Source organism: Salvia splendens, unplaced genomic scaffold (assembly GCF_004379255.2).
Source record: "Salvia splendens isolate huo1 unplaced genomic scaffold, SspV2 ctg595, whole genome shotgun sequence".
NCBI lineage: Eukaryota > Viridiplantae > Streptophyta > Magnoliopsida > Lamiales > Lamiaceae > Salvia > Salvia splendens.
This window is the reverse complement of record NW_024599256.1, coordinates 4,264-23,504: the sequence shown is the minus strand read 5'-3', so window position 1 is coordinate 23,504 and position 19,241 is coordinate 4,264. Positions and strand designations below refer to the sequence as shown.

The following is a 19,241-nucleotide window of genomic DNA, read 5'->3' as shown; positions in this document are numbered from 1 at the left end:
TTAATGGAGTTTTCCGACTGCATCTATGGCCGACGGTGGGATGGTCGGCCCCATCCGTGTATAATCATATCATACGCCCCATCCATTGCTAAATACAATTGTTAACTCATCCCCATCACATATCAATGGTTAACTCATCCCTTAATTGCTAACTACAACTAATTTAAGATTTTTATTAGAGATCTAATGATCTATAAATTGCCATTTGTAATTTCATTTTTTATTTTTTAATACTTAAAATATAATAACAATCAATTTAGAGTTTAAGAACACAATATCAATATAGTCAACGACGGACGCAGGATTTTGATACTGGGGGGTCCAAACCAACGTTAACAATTATTGCGTATTTTTAATATCAATAACGCCAGAAACAATCACAACATGAACAACACACATAATGTGAGATAAATAATTTGAAAATGAGCAATAAAATTTAAAGTACCTACGATGACGGTCAACGCCGAAATAAATGAATAATACGCCCTCCGTCCCCAAAGAATATGCACTTTGGGGTCGGCATGAGTTTTAATGTAAAATTTGTGAAGTAAGAGAGAGGTAGAGAGAAAAAGTAAATAAAGTATTGGTAGTAGAGAATGGTTCCCACCTCATTAGAGAGAAAAGACTTTCCAAAATTAGAAAGTGCATATTCTTGTGGGACGGACTAAAAAGGAAAGAGTGCATATTCTTGAGGGACGGATGTGGTATAATTTTAAATAAAAAGCATGACATTATAATTAAAATTAGTATTATGATATAATTGCATATAATGTAACAAATAATTATTTTTATCCTTAGATTATAAAAATTACTACTTTGTGATGTTACAATAACAATAGTTATATAAAAAATAAAAAAATAAAATCATATAAAGTTACTAGTGTGAAAAACATGAATGAATTAATTATTAGCTATAGAAAATTAAAAATCCCTAAATAATTAATGGATAAATGATTATTTAGCTGAAAAGCTTGAGAAAATCCGGAAATTAACAATACTGGATTCGCACCTTCGACGTCCGCGGTGCTAGGCCAACCACTCGACCACCTGGGCTACGGAATAACATAGTAAATGCTTAATGAATAATGGATATATAGGTAATTTGAAAATGGGTGGGGTTCTAAGGGTCCCCCATGCCCCTTGGTAGGTCTGCCTCTGAATATAGTGTATTAAATATATCAACATGAAGACATTAGAATGTTAAAATAATTTTATATTGACATATTATGTAAGATGTATTGATATAAAGTTGTTTTACGAAATTTATGAATATTTATGAAGACTTTATCAAAATTTGATATCGAAACATATGCATGTAGGATCTCGTTGGAATCCATATAAAATTATTTTTTTAATTTGATATATGTGGTGCAAAAAAAATAATTTAAATCGAGATAGTTATATGCATTTAAAATTTTGAAATATTTTTCAAAAGTTAGTTACAACTTGTTAATTGATATTAATACCATAATTCACATTTTTTGCATGATATTAATACTCCTCGGTGCCGAATGATCTTAACCTTTATAGTTAGTCATTTAAGGATTGATTAACAATATAACATATTCCATATTCCATTAGGGGGCGTCTGGTAGCCACCACAATTATTAACATGTTTTCATGGTTAATGGGATTTCTTGATTTGGTGGATAGGATAGTAGGTTGTTTGGTTCAGCCCATGTAGGATGTTTGGACTTATTTCCAGCGTTTGGTTCAACAAGAGAGTGAATGAAACAAAATGCCATATGACTAAATTACCCTCTCAGGTCTGGGATCTGATTAGCGTCGCACACCCCATCTGACCAACAGATCGAAATCCAATAAACCTCAAATTCGAACTAATACGGCAGTAAGGAAATGCAACTTAGATGCACAAACTAGCTTTTGGTAGATGCACAACAATCTATCCAAAAATGAGTAACAATGGTTTTTGCAGGACGAAATCAATAATGCAACTCAGCCTTATCGAAGACAAATTCGCAAAATTGGCACAAATGCAGAACGAATGCAACATCACAACCAGACTAAATCCATATTCAAAACATAAACCAACAGATCGCCCTTCCAAAAACTGCAATTCGACAGTGCAAATTACTAAGCTACAGATGTAGAAACTAATTGGTTCAAATCGGACCCAATTCAAACATCAACACCAAATACATCTTCACTGTATAAACAAACAGATCGAACAACAAAACACTACAAATAGACATACCCGGACGAAGGTAATACGACGGAACCGGAAATGAAATGAGTTGGAGACCGGCGAAGTCGCGACGACGGAATTTGAGCTGCCAACGGTAACCAAAATGAGAGGAAGAACCGACTTCGGAGGGCAAATTGGTACAATTGTGCAGTTTTCAGCCTAATCGACGGACGCCCAAATCTAATACCAGCTCCTCACCTTAATAGAGTTGACACAGATTCACTGATAGTAGTCTATGTAAGGCTGAAACCCGGCAGATGATTCCCGGGTCGGCCGTTTGGTGTTCGGCGTACCAAACGGTGGAATAGGCGTGCTGGAATTAGGGTTTCACTCCATTTCAAGGCTACCAGACAAGCCCTTAGTGTCATTCATTCTCTTAATAAAAAAACAAATAGAGCAGGTGCGACATTGATTTCCCATTTGTAATATCGTTTCTGCTGATTGTGCATATTGATGAAGTTTATTTCCCTTCTAAAAGAGTAATTAAATTAACTAATGCATACGTGGTGCTCTAAAAGTTAATATTGGTTGTTCTACCATTGTTTTTTTAAAAATAAGTATTAAACTCATATCAAGTTATATAATTTGAATATTGTACGATTATTATTCATTTTTGTTTGTTGTTTCATTTTCCAAGAGTGAATTTGCATTTACAATTTTTATATGCAAAGTTAGGGTTTTACCTTTTCTGGGTATTCATTATAGAATCAGTGGAACATTAATTGCGTTAGTAAGTATCTAGAGTCAATAAACTTTTGACTTTTATTTGTATTGCCCAATATTTTATGCATCATATACTCAATCAACCGAGACACATAGTAGTATAAGTTTGCAGAATCTAAATCTGGTAAAAGTTGTGGAAGTGAAATGAACCAAAAAAAACAGGTACCAAAATGGCTGAATCAGCACAACACATGTGATGACTCATCTTTCATCAACAATCATACATTCGGTTGCATGTGACTTTGTACCAACTTATTAGACCATCCGCAATAGCGAATTGCGGATGTCCGCTATTGCGAATTGCGGATGTCCGCTATTGCGACGAACGAGACGGACACGGACGTCGGGGCCGACGAGAGTCATCCGCGGGTGAGCCCGGACGTCCGTCGTGACGTCCGCTATTGCGGTGACAAGAAGGACGTCCAGGAGGCGTCCCAATTTCCGATTTTTTTTAAACTCTATACGGCTCGTTGAACTTCATTTCATTCGCACCACTTGTATTAACGAGTTTCTCTCTCTACTTTCATTTTTTTTTAAATAAAAAGGCTGCATTTTCTCCGTATTCGTGTCGAAATTTTAATTCTGTAAATTGCATATTTGTGAAATTGTGAATTTTGATTATTGTTCTTGTCCGCCGGGATATCCTTCGGGATGTCCACTATTGTGCAGTGGGATGTCCTTATGACGTGGCAGAAGGTATTTTTGGGATGTCCGCCGCCTTGTCTGTCGGGACATCCGTCCCTATTGCAGATGCTCTTAGCATGCATTTTTGTGCGACTAATTTTCCAAGCAAATGCACGTATTCTTATTATTTTTTTATTTCACCAAAGACAATTTATGATCTTTTACTTTCACCCAAGCCAGATAATGACATATAGATATGTACATGAACCAGACTATATAGATATGTATATGAATCACACGAGTTTGGAGATTTATGATTATCTGTATTTTAGACATAATATATGTTTCCTACTCTAAATATGATTTGTTTCCTTAAAATATACTACTCCGTATTTCCTTAGGATATGTTTCCTATTTTGATTAGGATTAGGGTTCTTTATACTGCTTTTATATATACTATTGAAATCAGTATCCAAAAATTATACTATTGAATTTCTAGCTTGATGAGTATGGCTCGAGGGAGAGAAATCAAGATGAGAATTAACGAGAAGAGCGATGTAAAGAAGTTCGATGGGTCTGATTTTATCTTTTGGAAGATGCAAATTGAGGATTACCTATACGACAAAGATTTGTATCAACCCCTAAAATCTAAACCTGAAAAGATGGAACAAGAAGAGTGAGAGTTGCTGGATAGAAAAGCGATGAGCGCGATTCGTTTGTCATTGTCCAGGGATGTGGCGTATCACACTATTACATCAAGATCAACGAAGGAGGTCATGAAGACCTTGGAAGAGATGTATCTGAAACTATTTACAACAAATAAGGTACATCTGATAAGGCGATTGTTTAATTTGAGAATGTTAGAGAGAACACCCATTCAACACTGCCTGAACGAGTTCAACATGATTAATGTGCAACTGAACATGGTTGATGTCAAATTCGATGACGAGATTCGTGCCCTGATTTTACTATCATCTCTTCCAGACAGTTGGGTCTGTGCAATGGCAGGAGTAAGCGCCAAAGAGTCAAAACTAACTTTTGATAGAGTAAGGGATCTGATGATTGACGAAGAAATTTGCCAAAGAGAATCGAGATCTTTTGTCTCAAGGCCAACAATAAATACAGAACAAATTGGTAGATCAAAGAGAGTAAGATGCGGAAAAGGAAAGAAGGTCAAAATACAAAAAAGAAAGGGATCAATCCAAGTAAGATAAGGATATGTTTTAAGTGCCGGAACGTTTAGGATTTAGGATTACGCTCCCAAGACATAATATGACATTCAGATATGTGTATGGATCAGTCATCATTATAGTGCAACTTGCAAGTTGTCTAAACTACATCTGCACTTAACAGAGCTCTTAGGATTCAGGTTTCGTTAGGTTACAATTTAGAGAAATACTATAAATTTAGTATTTCAATTGTTATATACTTACTTCCTTTCCAAGATTCAAGAAACTTTTTCGCATTGCTCCACTGTGTACTCATATTGTAACGTTCAGGAATTTTGACAGTAAACAAAAAATTGACCAACAGAAATTGAGTTAAGGATCAGTACATCATGTGACGCATGAAGAATTGGCTAATTGAATCCACGCTTTATATAAGTGAGCATAAGAAATTATATTGCTAGAGTAGACAAGTTTGAAGTCAATTTTTGTAGAGAAAACCGATGTAAGAATGTGTCGAAAAGGTATTGTGCAGTCGAGATTAAACAGAACTGGTGAAATTCTTCTACATACAAAGTGAAGAATATATGAGAAGTTTGATTACATGAGAAGGGGAATAAGGCAGCAGCTAATACTAGAGCTTAAAAAGGTTGAACCTGCAACAAAACCATGAACATGGACTTGGAAGCTGTGTAGCTGAGTTTATGGACATCAACTAACAAAATCAAGACCAGCATGTAATCCAATTATAATAGAAATTGATACTAGACAACAGGCAATTGTACCATAACACCATTTGAAACATGCGTTTATGTCCAGAAAATGCTGAATGGTGGCTTTACAGCATCAATCCGCCATCGCCACATAGCAACCCCTGGGACGTATCTTGACGTCTTCTGACATAGTAATCAGTTCCCACCCAATCAAAGGTTGTGAGCTGATATCTTTGCTTCTCCACGTTGTTCCTGTGTGTGACTTCATGTCATCATTCATGGCGGCAGCATGGCATGGAAATAAGTCAGGCTTCACCCAGTCTCAATCCTACTATCGTCGACGGTGCACAGGGGATCTGGATCTTGATGGCGACGGTGATGGTGATCTTTTGCCCCTGAAATTGCAAATCATTATGTTCATACCAATGCAAGAGTAAATGTCACTGCTGCAAACAACACTTTTCACCTGATCTGCAGACTGCTGAGTCGTTGGAAGGACAAGTCTCATAAATAATTACAGAATACAACTAAAACGGATTAGAGTGGTACCTGGTACTCTCAATAGAAGAGTAGGGAGAATTCCTGCGCTTAGAATGCTTGCTATGGGGTGACCGCGAAACTTGTCTAGAAGGAAACATTACATACTAAGCCAGTGAGAATAGAACATATGATTTACTTATCTAATTTCTTTCTCAAGACAGACTCCAGTCATAGATCTAAACAAAGCTCATGCCTTCACATAACCAAAATCTCTTTTTAGGCTAGAGATTGTAACAGCAGCAAGAGATGTTAACAATTTGTCAGAAATAAAATCAAGTCAATATGCTGAGAAGAGGTTATAATGAGGGACGGAGACAGGCCAATAAAAATTTAAGGAAAATAAAAGTATGTACCCTGAAAGGATTAAAATATATCCCAACATAAAAATCAGGAAATATAAATGGTATAATGTACATGAAGACTGGTTAGAGGAAACTTTTGGGGTAGAGGTACCTTTTTCTTGTCCTGGTGGGCAATGGAGATTTATGTCTTCTCAAGTGATGTGATTTCCTGGCCACCAAATTATATTATATATACATCACAACAAAGTATGTGGAGATTATTAACAAGATCTCTCAGAAAAAACACCTTCTAGAATCATCCGAAGATTCGTCACTCGACTCATTTGCACGACTATCCAAGGAGTTATCCTTGGTCCCTCTATCCCTGGCACCAACTGAAGATGACTGGCGTCGTTTATGTCTACTGGGTTCAGTACCACTTTTATGTCTAGATCGTTCTTTTCTCTCATCCCCTGTTCTCTCTTTCCTTTTCCCATCATCATCCTTTTTACTACTACTTCTTTTATCTTTGTGTGCCTCAATTGTCCCTTCCTTGTTATCGGAAGAAGATGGTCGCTTTCTTGGTTCATTGCTAATTGCTTTTTCATCAGTCTTACCTTTCTCCTTCACTTTATCTTTGAAATTATCATGATGGTCATTCCTACCAGCTCTTGCTCGCCTTTCTTCATGTCTTCTATGTTCTTCATCTCCCTTCTTATCCAGTCTACCCTTAGAACTTTCTGAATTTTTTTGCTCTTTCTTCATTGAGCTTCTTTTGTTTTCAAGCTCATCATTTTTATCAGATCCACTCCGGGTATTTTGGGTCCGGGAATCATTGTTCATCCACCTTTGGGCTTCAAAATTCCCATCTGGTCTTTCATCTCTCTCAACGGCCTTTTCAGTCAAATAGTTGTTCGAGTTAGAAGTATCATAACCATGCTGGTACTCACTTTCTACAGTGCCAGACAATCTCTTACAGGAATGCAGACTATTAGCTGATGCATATTCTTTAGCAGCCATATTATCATTTGGCAGAATTTCAGCAGCACTAGCTGGAACATTTCTTTGTTCCTGGTAACCACTGTTCTCAATGACAGGATTAGCGTCCAAAAGCTTGCTCTGTTGCATGGAGCCATCCTTTAAATTTGGCTTTCCTGGATTCTGTATCTCATCTTCCTCATCCGAGGCATAATTACCTAGCCCCAGTATATCTCCAGCAGTACCAGAGGTAGATCTTTCACTACCATCCTCAGTGTCGCTTCCCTTGGCCTTGGTTGGGATCAGAATCTTGGCGGAGGCCTTGGGTGTTGAAACTGATGGAGCAGAAGGCAAGAAGTGGTGGTTTGACAAGTCACCATCTCGATTAACTACACAAATGAAAAGGACATAAGAAACGTTGTCATGCAATAGAAAATATGAAAAAGCATAGAGTTATTTTTCTAAAACTATCCTATTGAAAATAATGTAAAAAAACATGGCATATGGAATTAATTTAATATGGAAAGACTGTCCACTTATAGTCAGCCACCTTCAACTGAGGGACCATCTTCTTTCAGAACTTTGGTAGCTATTTCATCAAACAGATCGTCAGTAACCTGCCATATAGCATATGGTCAAAACATGCTTCTTCTAAGCCAAAATGAACTTTAATAGTAATGGACCATCTGGAACCTTCAGAAGAACATCAGTGAGAACACGCTTTATCTCCTGGTTAATAGCTGCAGTTCTAGCAACTTCAACCTCATCCTACAAAGAGGAAGAAGTATTACATCAATCTGGAACTCATATTATGCTTTTTGATACCTAGACCAGGTACAATGAATAATACTCCCTTTGTCCCACTCCAAGTGACACATTTCTAAAAATGGAAACACCACTCTCTCTACTTCTGTCTCCTATTTTATTTTCTCTTGACCTAACACACTAAACAACACTGCATAAAATCCCTTGCTGAAAAATGCTTCGCTTTGAACGGCACGGAGGGAGTAATATATTGATACTCAAGCTATTAAAAACTTAAAAATCACATAGTGGGATTAGTAGTGACTGGGACATAGCAAAGTGGAAGGGTAAGCGTCTGGACATAGCAAAGACTTTAAAACAAATTTTCATTGATATACAGACACCAGTGTAAAGTGCAATTTAAAACTGAAAGAAGAGGTAGAACATAGATATAATGGAATATATGGCCATCCATCAACCAGAGAACTCTGAGTCAACATGTAGAGAGGGGATACCTCATCTTCATCTTCTGTTGATGAATCGTTGCTTTTGTTGTCTGATTGATCTTCCTTCCTAGAAGGCTTATCGTTATCATCGTCATCCATGGATTGTGAATCCTCCTTGGGGAAATTAAGGGCAGAACTTGAACTTGTGATAACAGCCTTGTTCTTAATGATTTCTTCCCTAAGCCAGTTAGGTACGGATGCCTACAATACAAAACAAATGTCTCTAAGTGACTGGACTAGTTGTTAAACTCAAGCTGACAACATGTTAATCAGGAATGAGAAAAATTATATTGTTATTTAACAATTTGTTATGACTATCTAATCTAATTTCATAGAAGGTTATATTTCCTAACGCGTGTAGTGATACTCACCTTTTTAGGACGGTCAGCTGAACCAAAAGCATCTCCTGAAAATGTTGTGGGATGAGGTGTTACTCCTGCACCAACCCCAAAAACACCACTACCTACCATTGGAACAATAGGCTGGAAACCAGGACCAGGAGGAAATACTGGGGCAGTATGTCCAGATACTGCAGAAGGCATAGCTATTGGATGATCAACCTGAAAGAAGCTAAATGACATTAATAAGTGTAGTGAGGATAAGAATTTACAAGAATATGCAGGCTCAATGTAAAACCTGTGACCCTAATGGCATTGCCGGAGGTGGCGGAGGATAAGCAGCCCCAGGTGCAGTATGGGGAGGCCATGCATAGTTTGAAGACATAGCCACAGTAGGATCCCCACCTCTAACAGAAACGCTGGAAGAGTGAGCATAGTTGGGTTGGACATGTGTCTCAGGATCACGATTGTAATGCGGTGCAAAATTCAGTGGTTGATCGCTCATGTCAGTTACAGACTCAGTTGGCTGGCTATTAAGTACATGATGAGGTTCCTCCATCCATCTGCCAGTTGTGGGCGGCATATGATGAAAATGATGAGGCGGAAAAGAGGCAACTGGAGTAGATGAAGAGCTATTGAGCTTTTCGTATCTATCTCCAGCCTCCACATTACCTGCGATAAAGAAAACAAGTCAGGAACGTTTAATAGACCTTGTACCTTCGAGAACAATTTGACTACAGTAAATGTCTGATTTCAATTTGAGATTTATAAAGCCATTACCCTGATAGTTCTGTTGCTGTCCTAGTGTTTTATCCACTTGATAGTGGATAATACTACTAGCAATTTCATTTCTTTACCTAAGCATTCAAGTAGGACTAAAACGTCTTTCCTAATGAATGGCTATTATCACTGTTTAGGAGTAGCAAACCCTTCCCAACTTAAGCTGTTTAGTTGTTGCTTTCCACTACCTCGTACATGTCTAAGATTTGAAAGTGCAATGGTATACTTCACATGCTTGTTCGAAATGTATAAAGCAAGGAGAATCAATAGCTTAGCACAGATTCACAGCAGTACTGATATACTAATTAAGTTTTTACCTGCAACAGAAGAATAACTAGAAGGTACCTCCTGCTGATGGACTAGTGGACTTATAGGTGATTTTTCTTGTGGAGGGAAAGGTGGAACTGAATCTCCAGCTGTGCCTCCATCTCTAGCAGGAAATGGAGCATGTACATCAACACCTGTCCTGTTTGACGACCCCATTGCAACTGGGAATTGATGATAGTTTGATGCTGGAGCTACCGGCACATGCCCATCAAGAAATTGTTGAGGATATTTCTCATGGAAATGATTTTGCTCTTCTGGTCTTCCACCTGGTCCAAAATGTGATGGAGTGTGTTGATTGTCAGAGGCAGATTTAGCAGCAGCCCATGCCTTAGCTCTAGCTGCCCAGTCTTCTTCGTTGTTATTAGCTGCAGCTTTAGATGCGATTTAAATTAGCAGACTCACAAAGAAAGATGCTAATCAAACATTTCAGCTGACCAGAACTCAAGATAAGAGGTGAACGGGAAAAAAATTGTGTAATAAAATTGATATTTTCCCCAACATTTGAATTGGATTGCATCTAAGATATAAAAGCTTGAGAATGAGTTTTCCAGAAGAGTAGATTCAAAAGTGAGTGGTAAACATTAGCTGATTCCAATCGTACAAAACTAACATAAGTTCTTAGAATTATGCTCCACTTTAGCCATATTTGAAATCAGAATATTAACTAGGTATTCATGTGTTTTATTGGTCGTGATCGAGTTTCAGCTTTATAGTTAGGTCATATAATAATTCAGAAAGAACCCTGCAACTGCAATTGTACAAATTTGCTTTGAAGAAAGTTTCGTGCAAGATCAAAAAGAAACACTTATAGATCTTAGAGTAAAGCATAAATGAACTAAAAATTCCAAGCAAAAAATAGCTTCTCCTGGACTAACTTGGGTATTGCCAATTTTGATGATGACTCCAACCGCCACTTCCCCAGTCCTACAATAATAACCACGCATACGTTAAAAATCACATATTTGGCCCGAGAATGTTCATCAAGATAAATCATAAATAAGCTAGAAAATGAAAAGGGTGAGCAGGAAATCACCTGCTGTAAACAAAAGTGACAATGGGCACTTTATCACTCTATAAATATTTTAAAAAATTGGAAATGTCCCATTAAAGGTTACAGCAGTTAATTTCAGCGCATTAATACAAAATATTAAACAGCTGAGATGGTAGTCTTTTCTGTTCGTACAACTTTAACACAACATAATTGCACTAACTAACCACTGAACAAAATCCTTTCATATAATCAAAATTTTACATTACAATGACCTCCAAATGGATTATTAGAATATTTGATATCACCACTATCTCATCATTTCATTACCATTAAAAAGCAACCAAGTTCATGGATGTTCTCATTTATGTTCTTTACAACTCAGAAAAATAATCGGTTTATTAGCAGACGTAGCATCAGTTATAGGATTGAAATTACATGATCTCAACCAATAAGCAATTTTCTAAGATGAATCAGAGTCATCGTACATCCTTATAATTTCAGAACTGTGGCTATGAGGCTCCTTTCATATGCTTCCAAAAAATTTTGCATTTAGCCACTATACGATAAAAATGAAAGCAGAAACGATTTTAGTGGACAAAGGTAAACAAATAAAATAACAAAGACATAATACTCTCATCTCCATACGAGACCCGTTCAATTGTAACAAAAAATCATATGGAAAGTACATAAAGGCTAAAGCAAAGCTGCTAGCACAACTATTCAGTATCCTCAAAGCCAATTCATGGAATTCAAACGCACTGTAAAACCTAGTTCAATCATTAAACAAATCCGGAGACAACACGCTAGACACTTCTATAGAAAAAATAGTCAAATCATTTGTTCCAAAATCAAATCGAATACGAAAGATACCTGAGGGTAGGACTGAGAACCGTGAGGCGGTCTAGGCGGAAGCGGGGGCGGAGGCGGGTAGTGAGGGTGGGCATGGTAATGCGGAGGCTGATGCGTCTGATAAGGATGCTGAGCGTATTGAGGATGGTCAGACGACTGAGGCGGCGGCGGCGGCCACTGTGGAGGAGGAGGGGAAGGGGAGTGTTGTGTTTGGGGATGGTATTGAAATTGGGTAGGGGGATAGGGCCACGGATGATTGGATTGGGGCGGAGGGAGTGGTGGTCTTTGGAACGGATCCGCCGCGGGCGGTGGCGGAGGGGGTGGCGGAGGATGCCTCATGTAGCCGTGGGGCTGCTGGTAGTCCATGTCCAATTTTTGACGCGAGTATGATTTGGGTTTTAAGGGTTTTATCTTTGTAACTGGATTTGTCACTTCGATTCACAGAATAGTCGACCCCAATTTGGCAGAAAATGAGGGAAACAGTATTACGACAATTTTCTAATTTCATTTATTTGCTTTTGAGGGAATGGTCAATTTTTTTATTGCAGTATAATTTCATTTCATTTTTATTGGCTCCCGGGCAGGTTGCCCAAGTTTGAATTTTTTTTATTTTTTCAATTTTTGTGCTAATTTTATTGGAACAAATTTTGGAGAAGATGAAGTGTAGAGAGAGAAATATGAAAATAATTAAAATTCGAATTTTCAATAAATATATTTACTTGTAATTGTCAAAAAAATTTAATTAATTTATATTTTTTTCTAATTATTATAGTCTGATAATTTTTATTTTCATTGAATTAAAATATACCAAGAATTGAAAAAATAATTAGATTTGTGGCTTGGACTTGTCCACTATTAGGGTGGACAAGTTTTTTTGTGGCTTGGCCTTGACCTTGGTCTTAACCATTGTGGACACTCTTACATGTGTTTACATCATCTATTCTATAGTACTACAGAATATTTTCTCTGTCCATGAAAAATAGAGCATATTTGTCATTTTTTGTTGTCAACGAAAAATAAAGCACATTTAAAAAAGAAAAGTTTTCAACAATTTCTCTCTTATTTTTTTCCTTCTCTCTTGCTAATAATATGGACCCCACATTCCACTAACACTACTTCTCTCTTACTTTTTTTCCCTTTTCTCTTACTAATAATATGGACTTCACATTCCACTAACACTACTTCTCTCTTAGGTCATGTTTGGTTGACGAGAAAGTAAAGTTGGCAAGAAAAATGATTTCTAGGAAAATGAATCCCAGGAATATGATTCCTAATAGCTTTACTTTCGTGTCTTTGGAAATATCAAATTTTAAATTTTATATTTGATTTAAATATCAAACTAAAAATATACTAATTATTCTTTTATTTAAAAAAAGAATAATAATATAAAATTTTTAATAAATTATTAATTATAAATAATAATAATTATATTATTATATTTATTATTACGATGTATAGTTTAAATATGGATTATTTATCATAATATATAATAATCATAATAAATATTATTATTATTATATTTAAAAATATTATAATTGAATAAATTTTATAATTCAAAAGTTCCCTACAACTTTATTGATTAATTATTAATTTATAAAATAATAATTATTTATTATTATTATTATTATATGATTTATATTATATAATCATATTTTAATTGTTTAATAAATTATTAATTATAATAGTAATAACAATTATATATAAAAATTATAATAATATAGTTATAATTATGATAATTTTAATCATAGTTATTTATTATACTGAATGAGTATGATTTATAATTTTAAATTATTTTGAAAACATTGTAATTAATAATAATAATAATAATAATAATAAATAATAATAATAACTATATTATATTGCATTAAATATGTAAGAATCCTAAAACTGGAAAAAATACCTAAGAAAAGTTAGGATTTAGAATCCTGGAAAGTTGTACTAATTTTCTCTGTTCTCGGATTCTGATTACTTTCCCAATTTGATTAAAAAACCAAAACAAAAACAGAAATTTAAAATTTAAGGAATCAGATTACTTTTCCAGATAGAGTCCCGACAATCAAACATGGTAGTACTTTTTTCCTTTCTCTCTTACTTTAATAATTCCACCTTAAAACATGTGTCATTCACAATGTGTCCTATTTTTCATGGACGTGAGAGAGTATGTAATTTCTAATTACTACTCAAAAACTCTTCACCCTCAAATAAAAAATTACCGATGAAACACGACAAATTCAATATTGTTTAAAATCTTGAAATGATCAACCAGTCAACCCCCTCTGATGGAAACAGAGGCCAAATATGAATAGATGAAAAACATCATAATTTCCTTTCATATCAATGGAAGGAGGTCGAGCAAAAAAGAATACACTTTCTTTGTATCTCAAACCCCATTTATAAAGATCTGAGGTGGTCAAGGTTTCCTCTTCAGTTAGCCAATGGCGCTGCCAGATGTGATCAATATTTCCTCTTCAGCCAGCCAGCAACGGCAGGTATGGTTGTATGTGCTCGAGTTTTGTCGTCCTACTCTGTTCTCGTATAAGATCTATAGGAGTATCTGCTCTACAAGTTCAGGCAACTGCATCTGCCTGTCTTCTTATCAATCGTGCGTACAAACCATCTTTCATTAGGAGATCCGTGTGGTCGCCCATCTGAATATTCGAAGAACAGAAGTACTCAGACTAACTGCAAAGAATGGCCTGTCTCAAATAGCGTTAAAACATCGTACCTCAACAATTTTACCACTATCCATTACAATTATCCTGCCTGCGTTTTGGATTGTCGATAATCTGCAAAAAAGGTTCATCAGAATAGGGGAAACTGCAGGAAATCCACTTGCAAAGGTGTGCAAACTCACCTGTGTGCGATCACAAAAACTGTCCTCTTATTTTGCATCTCGGTTTTTGCAGTGCGAAGAACACCCTGTTGGCAATGCCAAAATCAGCAAAGCAAGATTGTGGATTATGCATATGTATGTCTAAGTTTGTCTACCTTAACATTGTGTTCACTTTCTGCATCTAGAGCACTTGTAGCTTCATCCATAATCAGAATGCTCGGATCTCTAAGGATGGCCCTAGCAATCGCAATACGCTGCTTCTGTCCTCCGCTGAGCAAATCATCATCAACTAGGGTTTGGTAGCCATTCGGCAGGGCTAGTATAAAATCATGAGCAAAAGCCTGCTTGGCAGCCAATTCCACATCCTGCTGAGTAACAGCTCGAGGGCATCCATACTTTATATTTGAACTTACATCCATGCGGAAGAGTCGGGGCTCCTATATATTTACAATATATATAACTAAATAATTCTGCTTGCTTTAAATTTTTAGTAGAATACAAGGTGCTGTACCTGTCCCACATATCCGACCCTTTCTCTTAACCACTTAACATTCAGGGATTTCATCGGGTGGCCATCAATCAATATCTGAAGTTGGAAATAAGAACGATGATGAAACGTGCATAACATAAAAAACAGTACATGGATGAGAAAGACTAAAATGTTTTACCTCCCCATTTGTCGGTTCATATAGACGGAGCAAAAGGTTCACTACGGTGCTCTTCCCACTACCACTCAGGCCAACCTGAAAACTTTGAAGCATTATACAGCATCCGGGCTCAAAATTCATTATTTTGATGTAAAGGACGGATATTGATTGAGAAAATAATCCAAATGACAGTTCGGTAATGCCATTGTGATGTCGCTTGATACAAACTGAAATAGAACTGTACTAAACATGCTAAAAATGAGAAAAAATACATCCAAAAAGTTACTGTACATCACACACCTTAACACAAATGAAACAATAAGAAACAAACTTACAATGGCAACTACTTCCCCAGGATGAACTGTCAAGTTGAAGTTCTGCAGTATAGACAACTGTGGAAAAAGAATAACAAGATATTAGCAGCATGTAGAGTTTTCGGGGCAAATGGGGCGTGCTATGCAAAGCATTATATGTCATAGTTTGGATTTTAGAATTTATAACAAAATATAAGGTCAATGATGCGAAGCTTACTGAAGGCCTGGAAGGATAGTGGAAGGACACATCCACAAACTCAATCCGTCCTATCAACTTTTGTAGCCTTAAGCCTGTATATATTAGAGCAAAAATCCAAGTAAATGCTATTGACCTAGATATCTGACATGAAAACAATAGAGAATGTGTAGTTTGTGAGACATCTAAAGGAGTTCTTACGGGTGATATCTTTCTCTATCTTAAAGGCTAAAGTTAGGAGCAGGTGACACTAATGTTCATGTTTTCGAGTAGGGGTGTAAACTGAGAATCTCACCAACAACTTCTGAAAGCAACACAAATCCTCCAAGAACATTGATTTTTCTGTTTTGAGACATCCCAGGTATTATGCATTACATTAGCACAAAGCCAACCAAAGTCCAAACATTGATTTTATAAGATTAATATAAGTTTGTGTGGCGTGATAAAAATATATCGATGGACTTAATCCTCAAGTCACCATCTATTAAGAAACTATGCACTCTATGCATCTGATACACTATTCATTGATTAAGAAATGCCTAGATCCTCATTCAAACTACTAAATGTTGAGCTCTGCATTATCATTACACTTCTGCACAGTCAGTGTGTAGTGCCAATTCAAACGAAACAGTGCCTAAAAAGTAAAACCAAAATAAAATTCTAAAACTAAATGGAAATTTTTTATGGAGTGGGGGATATGGTAGTTGAATACTCATGTGATAAGAGAAAGTACATGCCTTTTGCAGTAAACTGATCGCAGGGTGAAAGATCTATCAGGTGAAAAACTTTTTCACTTGCTCCAATAGACTGCATCAAATTTGATAATTATCCCCGACCCACCATGTGGAATAGATTAGCCATTCACTGTATAAAATGAACTTTGTCAGTTGCTCCGCTGTAATTTGACCGCTCAGAATGGACATTCCCCCTATCACCACAGCAATGACCTGCAACATGACACAGGAAAACTTACGTCAAATTTACTAGCCCAAATGATATCTACTATGATGATCCAAATAATATTCATATCAAATACAATTGACTAACTCAAATGCTACATCAGAACCTTATTACTTTATAATCATAAAGATATACCGTATATCTTATAGGAGAGAAACCCACAAGCTACAACAATAAAATGGAAACTTCAAAAGGAGTTAAGAAAAGATAAACCAATAAAACTTCATTCATCAAAGATATTTTCAAGAGTCGGCCCAAAGTCAGAAAGGGACTTGAGATACACGATACATAAACTAAGAAGTGGTGGAAAAAGATGTATGGAAGTTCATGATGAATATAGAAAAGGAAACGTTCAGACTTTAATTGAGATTGAACACTGAGCCAAAATGCTGAAAATTACATTTATATTATCTGTGAAATTGTCTAAACCTGAGTTGCATGGTATAGAGTGTTGAAGCCGAAGTTCCAGAACCCGTAAGCTGCACTCTGTCGCAAGTTTATGCCAGCTAATTTCTCCAGCCAACTTTCGTACCTAGTCACCAAGATAATGAAAGATTGGGGAACTTATTAATTTCAAAGCAGATATTATTGCATTGCATTACATTACATAATGTGTAGATAACCAAAAGAAAAAAAATGAATCCAGAATAACTAATTTACCAACTGTTATTAGTCCTTCAATCTTCATTTTCACAATCACATAAACACCCTTTTTATTTACCCCCCTTTTAAATTTACCCCATTTACTACAATTGTGACTTTTGACATTGGACAGAAAATGATGACACTGATTAAGACTCCCAACAAAATTTGACTTAGTTAAAAATAGGATTACAAAGATGAATTCGAGAATGAAGAAAATCTATAATAAAGAAATTTACCTTCCAAGTTCTTGTTGCTCTGTCCCATATACCCGAACAGTTCTCATCAAAGAGAATGTCTCTTGGGCAACCTATATCATTCCAAAGAAATTCATATACCATGAGAACTTTAGTGCATGGCTGTGGACCAAGAAAAGAAATATTTGTGTTTTACATTATTGGCTGAAGCAGTAAACTCTTGAGTTAACTTGGCCGATTGCTTTTGGTACCTATACAAGAAAGAGAACAATTTAAATCATATGGAAGTAAAAGATATGAAAACCTGGACTCCTAAATAAAAGAGTAACTTTGTCAAGAGTTAAAAATCCTATGATCTGAAGAAACCAGCTACAAATCCGGCCATATCTCAGACCCATCCCAGTATCAAGAAAATTCCATAACTTACTACTGCATCTAGGAGAATATAGCTGAAGGCTAGAACAGTAGAACTTGTTACCAGAGCAAATTTATTATAAGTTGACGAGAAATATAACTATATCCCAAGAGAATTTAGATAAAAGTATCAGATGTACATAATAAAAGAATGCAGAAGATACTTACTGGCCATATATCAGCATAATAGTTGAGAGGGAGATGCAGATGCCCAATACACATAGTCCAAGTGGCAACGACAAAACCAATAAGTAGATCAAAGCACCTGAACCCTACAGAGGGTAGTAATGAGATCCTCAGATTAAAGACTAACTGTACTAAGCGTTTCTATGTAAAACAGACAAACCTGAAGAACATTGCGCAGTATCAGATTCAAGTCATTTCCTATCACACGTGATACTTGTTGGCAATCCGAACCAAGCCTACTTGTCAAATCACCAACTGTTTCAGAGTCAAAAAAAGATATGTCCTACAAAGGATATATTCAAAAAATCAAATGATGATGTCAACATGCAAATTAGGTTTAATGCTGTGTAAATGAATTTATTAAAGCTAAATATGGACCTGCAGAAGTAGAGTTGAGTATAGTCTTTCCCTCACTCGTTTGACCTGGACAACATAAATTATACTATGTAATCAATATAACTAGATTAGAACGAGGACATTGACAAATTGAGGAACTAAAAATCTTAGTGGATTAATAGAAGAGGTGCATGTCCATTCTTTACATTTGGTTTCCATCAACAATTTGGAAAGTTTCCTCTTGCTTAGTAATACATTAATACAACATTCATAAAAAAAAGCAACAAAGTTTCCTGTAGAATAGAAGTTGTAGAAAGATAAAATACAGTTGAGGGAACTCACAAGGATCATATTAGCAATGCCGAACATGCAACCACGCACACCACTACAAGCATAAGCCAGAAACGGAGGTATTAGTAGTGTAGATATCAGTCCAGAAAAGAGTGCAGCACCTTTTGTTACAGAAGATATATAATTATGTTTTGTTGTGGAGTTTATACAATTGCCCTATATGCTATGAAGAAAAAAAGACATTTAACAAGGTGAGAGCAAGTATCTAATGAAGAAGGGAGCTTATGGCCGTAAAAGATCTTAACCTGCATATTGCTGCAGTGATGCACAGCATAACTAAGAGGCGCAGATTTCGGTGGAACAGGGCAATGGTGCTACTTTGCGCAGAAAATATCGACGCAGTCAGATAATGTGGGGATCGATATCTCTGAAAGCTGAGCCAAAACAACGGAATTCAGC

The 19,241-nt window shown here is 36.2% G+C and overlaps 2 protein-coding genes across 3 annotated transcripts; both read right to left on the bottom strand.

Annotated features, from left to right (window-relative positions):
- Window positions 1–5,193: 5,193 nt before the first annotated feature.
- LOC121790716 (C-type lectin domain-containing protein 180-like) lies at window positions 5,194–12,239 on the bottom strand. Of its 2 annotated transcripts, none has more exons than XM_042188854.1 (12): window positions 11,788–12,239; window positions 10,802–10,850; window positions 9,917–10,297; window positions 9,118–9,491; window positions 8,853–9,041; window positions 8,491–8,682; window positions 7,925–7,999; window positions 7,782–7,848; window positions 6,561–7,620; window positions 6,426–6,482; window positions 5,982–6,056; window positions 5,194–5,827 (listed from the first exon to the last, which is right to left on the bottom strand). In XM_042188854.1, exons 1-12 carry the CDS (start codon window positions 12,130–12,132, stop codon window positions 5,764–5,766), a joined length of 2,928 nt encoding a protein of 975 aa, XP_042044788.1. In that variant the 5' UTR covers window positions 12,133–12,239; the 3' UTR covers window positions 5,194–5,763. The 2 variants fall into 2 exon arrangements, with proteins under 2 accessions (XP_042044788.1, XP_042044790.1); XM_042188856.1 differs by having other exon boundaries at window positions 9,917–10,291.
- A 1,743-nt stretch (window positions 12,240–13,982) lies between these two features.
- LOC121790711 (ABC transporter B family member 26, chloroplastic-like) lies at window positions 13,983–19,192 on the bottom strand. Its single transcript, XM_042188852.1, is given in 18 exon segments — window positions 13,983–14,414; window positions 14,492–14,552; window positions 14,621–14,685; window positions 14,755–15,036; window positions 15,111–15,185; window positions 15,268–15,342; window positions 15,582–15,638; window positions 15,778–15,851; window positions 16,494–16,580; window positions 16,583–16,703; window positions 17,146–17,248; window positions 17,598–17,668; window positions 17,752–17,806; window positions 18,138–18,241; window positions 18,316–18,438; window positions 18,534–18,578; window positions 18,834–18,876; window positions 19,088–19,192. Coding segments are annotated over 18 exon segments (1,551 nt in total). The 5' UTR covers window positions 19,117–19,192; the 3' UTR covers window positions 13,983–14,333.
- Window positions 19,193–19,241: the final 49 nt, after the last annotated feature.